Below are 7,453 nucleotides of genomic sequence, written 5' to 3' on the forward strand. Positions count from 1 at the left end.
CTAGACTGTCTGGGAAATACTGTGTAGAGCCAGCGTGCCAAGAGGACTAGACTGTCTGGGAAATACTGTGTAGAGCCAGCGTGCCAAGAGGACTAGACTGTCTGGGAAATACTGTGTAGAGCCAGCGTGCCAAGAGGACTAGACTGTCTGGGAAATACTGTGTAGAGCCAGCGTGCCAAGAGGACTAGACTGTCTGGGAAATACTGTGTAGAGCCAGCGTGCCAAGAGGACTAGACTGTCTGGGAAATACTGTGTAGAGCCAGCGTGCCAAGAGGACTAGACTGTCTGGGAAATACTGTGTAGAGCCAGCGTGCCAAGAGGACTAGACTGTCTGGGAAATACTGTGTAGAGCCAGCGTGCCAAGAGGACTAGACTGTCTGGGAAATACTGTGTAGAGCCAGCGTGCCAAGAGGACTAGACTGTCTGGGAAATACTGTGTAGAGCCAGCGTGCCAAGAGGACTAGACTGTCTGGGAAATACTGTGTAGAGCCAGCGTGCCAAGAGGACTAGACTGTCTGGGAAATACTGTGTAGAGCCAGCGTGCCAAGAGGACTAGACTGTCTGGGAAATACTGTGTAGAGCCAGCGTGCCAAGATGACTAGACTGTCTGGGAAATACTGTGTAGAGCCAGCGTGCCAAGAGGACTAGACTGTCTGGGAAATACTGTGTAGAGCCAGCCTGCCAAGAGGACTAGACTTTCTGGGAAATACTGTGTAGAGCCAGCCTGCCAAGAGGACTAGACTGTCTGGGAAATACTGTGTAGAGCCAGCCTGCCAAGAGGACTAGACTGTCTGGGAAATGCTGTGTAGAGCCAGCGTGCCAAGAGGACTAGACTGTCTGGGAAATACTGTGTAGAGCCAGCATAACAAGAGGACTAGACTGTCTTGGAAATACTGTGTAGAGCCAGCGTGCCAAGAGGACTAGACTGTCGGGGAAATATTTGTAGAGCCAGCATGCCAAGAGGACTAGACTGTAGGGGAAATACTTTGTAGAGCCAATGTGCCAAGAGGACTAGACTGTCTGGGAAATACTGTGTAGAGCCAGCGTGCCTAGAGAACTAGACTGTAGAGGAAACACTGTGTAGAGCCAGCGTGCCAAGAGAACTAGACAGTAGGGGCAATATACACTGTAAGAGAGCTTTATGGTTATAGTGTGTCTACTGTATGTTTATGTCTATATAAACCATTACAGTCTACTTAGGGCTTACGCTGGTGCATACAGTCTCTATATCTGAAAGAAGCAGGACCTGACTGAGTGAGCAGAGCAGCTTCTAACCCCTCCCTCCCTGGCATGGCCATACCCACAGTGTGGCCCCCAGAGGAATCCCCACAGAGGTACGGTGGGTATTTAACCCAGAGAAGAGAGGTATCCTGACCTATATGGGTCTGTGTGGCGCTGTATACCTTCTACATATCAGGGGAATGAGGCTCTCTCCGGCTCCTGCTCTGGATCCAAGTCTGGCTGGTAGTCTGGTTATACTACATCTAGCTGTGGTGGCTGGTGGGCTTGCCTGGCTCTCGTCTGCCTCTGTCTCTGCCTCTGGGCTGGAGTCTATCAGATGCAGGCTCCAAGGCACCCCTCGTCCTCCGGCGTTCTCCCAGGACGGGGACTTTGTCATCGGGGGTGTTTTCTCTATGCATTACTATATGCACACTGTGGATCACAGCTACACCAGCCTGCCTGAGCCCCTGCAGTGCACAGGGAGGTCAGTGAGCGCAAGAGGGAACAGGGGACAGACTGTGGCTGTGTGGGGAGAGAGATAAATTGTGTTTTAAAGACAGAGAAACAGTTTGTTTAAAGACCGATAAACAGTGTGTTTAAAGACAGAGAGACAGTTTTAATCACAGAGAAACAATGTGATTAAAGAAAGATAAACATTTTGTTTCAAGACAGATAAACAGTGTGTTTAAAGACAGATAAATAGTGTTGTTCAAGACGATAAACTGTTTTCAAGAGACAAACAGTACGTTTAAAGACAGATAAACAGTGTTTAAAGAGACAAACAGTGTTTTAAAGACAGATAAACAGTGTTTAAAGAGACAAACAGTGTTTTAAAGACAGATTAACTGTGTGTTTAAAGACAGATTAAAAGAGTAGGTAAAGCCTACTGTTTCAAAGGATCACATTTTCAAAAGCAGGCTATCCTACAATGTCCTCAATTACAAACAACAAAAGTGTAGTCATATAGACGGTATGGAAAATAATACTAGATATTAGGCTGTTTGCCATGGTAACATTCTATAGCCTAGTTCATCATTTATCAAGAGGTGCTCACTGACCCATCTTCTATTTACAGTATGGATTCCCGTGAGTTACGCTTCTCGCGTGCCATGATCTTCGCAGTTGAGGAGATAAACAACAGTTCTTACCTTCTACCGGGTATCATGCTTGGTTATCAAGTGCACGACTCCTGCGCCTCGGTCCCTATAGCCGTGAAAGTGGCCTTCCAGCTGGCTAACGGCCTGGACCCCATGTTTGATACCGGAGAACAGTGCTCAGGGTCGGATACAGTGAAAGCTATTGTTGGCGAGTCTGGCTCCACGCCAACCATCAGCATGTTGCGCATCATCGGCCCTTTCGGCATTCCTCAGGTAAACTTCTATGGAAAGAAATCATTCAGCTTCTTTTAATTTACTGTATTCCTAATGTATATTCTCCTCTCTTTCAGGAATGAGTTCAACTTTTAAATTACCGTATTTCAAGTGTATTCTCCTCTCTTTCAATAATATACATTTCTGTGTGAAATTATGTGGAGAAAACCATTTGAACATAGACCGAGGATTATGAGTCTGGAGATCTTCTGTCGCCATTAAAACATGATCTGAGGACTATCTTTCATAGGCTAGGTTGTTATGGGAGACCAGGGATTTATGTCACAATTTTGTGTACCTTTTTCATTCTGGCACAATGAAAAACAATGGGTTGGCTTATTATTATTAATGTCTCCCTAACATCAAACTACATAGCAAAATAAAATAAGCAGGAAGTAGCCAATAACTGAGATTCGTTTGGTCAACATTATGTTCTTTCTCATGTTTTCGACTGTCTGTTTTTACCTAGGTGAGCCACTCTTCCACCTGTGCGTGTCTGAGTGATAAGAAACAGTATCCAACCTTCTTCAGAACCATCCCCAGTGATCAGTTCCAGGCTGCCGCTCTGGCTCACCTCATCAGGCACTTCGGCTGGACCTGGATTGGGGCGGTCCGTTCCGACTCTGACTACGGTAATAACGGGATGGCTGCTTTCCTTCAGGCAGCACAAGAGGAGGGTATCTGTGTGGAGTATTCTGAAGCCTTCTCCCGTACCAGCCCACTCAGCAGAGTGCAACGGGTGGCCGACGTGATCCGCAGGTGATCCGTGATTACTTGTGAACTTTTCATTCATATAAATGCAAGACCATAATTATAAAAAATACTATTGTTTTTAATTTCTCTCTTCTCCCAAAGCTGATCTGTGAGACCAACATGAATTGCATATCTTAAGCATATCAAAAGTGTTGATTAATACTAATGTTCATGTTCACTGAGACATTCCAATGAATGACAAACATGACCAGCATATTAAGCATATGATATAATCATGTTCCCCAGCTCAACAGCCCGGGTGGTGGTTGCATTCGTATCTTCTGGGGACATGAGAATCCTGCTGATGGAGATGGAACGCCTGCCCTCTCCACCCCGCCAGTGGATCGGGAGCGATCCCTGGGTCACTGACCCAGATATGCTGCGTTTCGGTCTGTGTGCCGGGGCCATTGGATTTGGCATCCAACGCTCTGTCATCCCCGGTCTTAGGGACTTCCTCCTGGACCTCTCCCCACAGAAGGTGTCCAACTCTCCCCTGCTCACTGAGTTCTGGGAGGGAGCCTTTGGCTGTCGGCTGGAGACAGGTATATATGTATCTATCTATCCATCCATCCATGCATCCATCCATCCATCTATCAGTCTATCTATCTATTTACATGTCTGTCTGTCTGTAGGGACCTCATCTACAGGTGTTGTGGTTGAGGAGAAGGTGTGTGATGGCAGTGAGGATATACAGCAGCTACAGACCCCCTACACAGATACATCCCAGCTGCGTGTCACTAACATGGTGTATAAAGCTGTTTATGCCATAGCACACGCCATCCACAGCATCGTTTGTGAAGAGAGAGAAAACTCCACTGTTTACTGTGACAAAAACCTCAATATGAAGCCAACACAGGTGAATGACAAGACGATAGTATAATGTTCTGATTGATATGTTTATTTAGACTACATGTATGAAGGACATTACGGCTGGTTATCTAGTAACACTTCTATTAAACACATGACTTAAATTAATGTTCTGTTTCACTCTATTCCTCACTCCATCTCTCTCTTCCCCTCTCTCCATCTATCTCTCCATCCCTCTTCCTATCTATCCATCTATCTCTCAGTCCATCTTCCCCTCTATCCATCTATCTCTCCATCCCTCTTCCCCTCTCTCCATCCCTCTTCCCCTCACTCCATCTCTCTCGACCCCTCTCTCCATCTCTCTCTCCCTCACTCCATCTCTCTCTTCCCCTCTATCCATCTATCTCTCCATCCCTCTTCCCCTCACTCCATCTCTCTCGACCCCTACATCTCTCTCTCCCTCACTCCATCTCTCTCTTCCCCTCTATCCATCTATCTCTCCATCCCTCTTCCCCTCACTCCATCTCTCTCGACCCCTCTCTCCATCCCTCTTCCCCTCACTCCATCTCTCTCGACCCCTCTCTCCATCTCTCTTCCCCTCTATCCATCTATCTCTCCATCCCTCTTCAACCAACACAGGTGAATGACAAGTCTGTAGTATCATTTCCTGATAAATATGTTTATATAGACTACATGTATGAAGGCCTAGGAGTTCTCATTATACTTTACAACTTCTTCTGAAGTAACACATCTGATAAATTTGATTTGAATTAATGTTCTGTTTCTCTCTCCATCTTTCTTCCCCTTTCTCCATCTCTCATCTCTCTCTTCCCCTCTGTCCATCTATCTCTCCATCTATCTTCCCTTCTCTCCATTTCTCTCTTTCCATCTTTCTTCCCCTTTCTCCATCACTCATCTCTCTCTTCCCCTCTGTCCATCTATCTCTCCATCTTTCATCCTCTCACTCATCTCTCTCTTCCCCTCTCTCCATCTATCTCTCCATCTCTCATCCTCTCACTCATCTCTCTCTTCCCTTATCTCCATCTCTCCTCACCTCTCTCCTTCTCTCACATCCTCTCTCTCTCTCTCTCTCTCTCTCTCTCTCTCTCTCTCTCTCTCTCTCTCTCTCTCTCTCTTGCCCTTCCAAACCCCAGGTCCTGGAGAGATTGAGGAGGGTGAACTTCTCTCGTAACGGGTACCAGGTGTCTTTCGATGCCAACGGGGACCCAGTGGCCAACTATGAGCTGGTCAACTGGCAGACAAGGGAGAGTGAGAAGATGGAGCTTGTGACAGTGGGGCGCTATGATGCGTCCCTGCCTCCTGACCAGAGGTTTGACATCAACAGGGAAATCACCTGGATAAAGAACAGTACACAAGTACCTGTGTCAGTGTGCAGTGAGAGCTGTCCCCCAGGCACTCGTAAGGCTATACAGAAAGGAAAGCCTGTATGCTGTTATGACTGTATCCAATGTGCAGAGGGAGAGATCAGTAATAACACAGGTAGGAATATAGGAATAGTTGGCAGAAAATGTGTAGTAACTTCAATCACGGTTTACTAAGTAGTGGTTTATTCATATTACCAGCACTACAAAGTTAGTATCTGTCAATCATGTTCCTGTTCTTATTTTCTCATGTAAGCTGCACATTAATTAAACCTTCTTTATTGTAAACTGAAAAAGTGCAGCATTGTGGGACATGTATTTGTAAATAAATAAAACCTGAATCTATTATTATTAACATTTGATGTCTGTTGTTTTGTCCTGGTCAGATTCTTCAGACTGTCTGATCTGTCCCGAGGAGTACTGGCCCAACGCTGAGAGAGACCTCTGTATCCTTAAGACTGTGGAGTTCCTGTCCTTCCACGAGGTCCTCGGAATCATCCTGACCGCCTGCTCTGTGGGTGGGGCTTGTCTGGCCATCGCCACGTCAACCGTCTTCTACCACCACCGAACATCGGCCATCGTCAGGGCCAACAACTCTGAGCTGAGCTTCCTGCTGCTCTTCTCCTTGACTCTGTGTTTTCTCTGTTCTCTTACTTTCATTGGCCGGCCCTCTGAGTGGTCCTGTATGCTGCGTCACACAGCGTTTGGGATCACCTTCGTCCTCTGCATCTCTTGTGTTCTGGGGAAAACAATAGTGGTGTTGATGGCCTTCAGGGCTACACTTCCAGGCAGTAATGTCATGAAATGGTTTGGTCCTCCACAGCAGAGGTTGACTGTAGTGTCCTTCACGTTTGTCCAGGCTTTGATATGCACTCTGTGGTTGGTCCTGTCCCCTCCCTTCCCCATTAAAAACCTCACTACCTACAAGGAAAAGATCATTCTAGAGTGTGATGTGGGTTCAGCTATTGGTTTCTGGGCTGTGTTGGGCTATATAGGACTCCTGTCTCTCTTGTGCTTTGTGCTGGCTTTTCTGGCTCGGAAGCTACCTGATAACTTCAATGAGGCCAAATTCATCACCTTCAGCATGCTCATATTCTGTGCAGTCTGGATCACCTTTATCCCAGCTTATGTCAGCTCTCCTGGGAAGTTAACTGTAGCTGTGGAGATCTTTGCCATCATCACCTCTAGCTTTGGGTTGTTCTTTCTATTATTTGTTCCTAAATGCTTTATTATTCTGTTCAGGCCGGAGAAGAACACCAAGAAACACCTCATGGAGAAGACATCCAATGATATACATTATTAAGAAAATATTGACGGGAACAGACACTGTAACGTTCAGTTATATGGTTTATCATACAGTTAGGTAGGACTACTCTGACAGAGATTTAGCAGCTAATCATTGGTAACATTGTAACTAGTAACATGACACAGGTTAACTTTAGATATTCCAATGTTATGAGTGATTGTTAAAATCTAGAGTGTTAAAATCTGATTTTACCTGCTACATGATGTGATTAGCAGTAGTCTACAGAGTGGAACCACTTCCATGTTGTTGGGAGAAAAGCTTTATTCCTGAATGAATTGACATAACATTGAAGTGCATGTGTTCAATTGATATTGTAACTCATCATATTATGTATTATAATAATATAATAAACATTTTCAGATACAGTTGAAGTCGGAAGTTTACATACACTTAGGTTGGAGTAATTAAAACTTGTTTTTCAACAACTCCACACATTTCTTGTTAACAAATTATAGTTTTGGCAAGTCTGCTAGGACATCTACTTTGTGCATTACACAAGTCATTTTTCCAACAATTGTTTTCAGACAAGAGTATTTCACTTATAACTCACTGTTTCACAATTCCAGTGGGTGAGAAGTGTTTATACACTAAGTTCATTGTGCCTCTGTCTGCAC

At 45.3% G+C, this 7,453-nt stretch overlaps 1 protein-coding gene across 1 annotated transcript; it reads left to right on the plus strand.

The window, feature by feature from the left end:
• The first annotated feature begins 1,410 nt into the window (after positions 1-1,410).
• On the plus strand, positions 1,411-7,146 carry LOC116352979 (extracellular calcium-sensing receptor-like). Its single transcript, XM_031795425.1, has 7 exons — positions 1,411-1,705; positions 2,297-2,591; positions 3,061-3,350; positions 3,591-3,886; positions 3,977-4,200; positions 5,306-5,651; positions 5,920-7,146. Exons 1-7 carry the CDS (start codon positions 1,422-1,424, stop codon positions 6,834-6,836), a joined length of 2,652 nt encoding a protein of 883 aa, XP_031651285.1. The 5' UTR covers positions 1,411-1,421; the 3' UTR covers positions 6,837-7,146.
• Positions 7,147-7,453: the final 307 nt, after the last annotated feature.

The sequence above is a fragment of the Oncorhynchus kisutch genome, linkage group LG18, assembly GCF_002021735.2.
Source record: "Oncorhynchus kisutch isolate 150728-3 linkage group LG18, Okis_V2, whole genome shotgun sequence".
Lineage (NCBI taxonomy): Eukaryota > Metazoa > Chordata > Actinopteri > Salmoniformes > Salmonidae > Oncorhynchus > Oncorhynchus kisutch.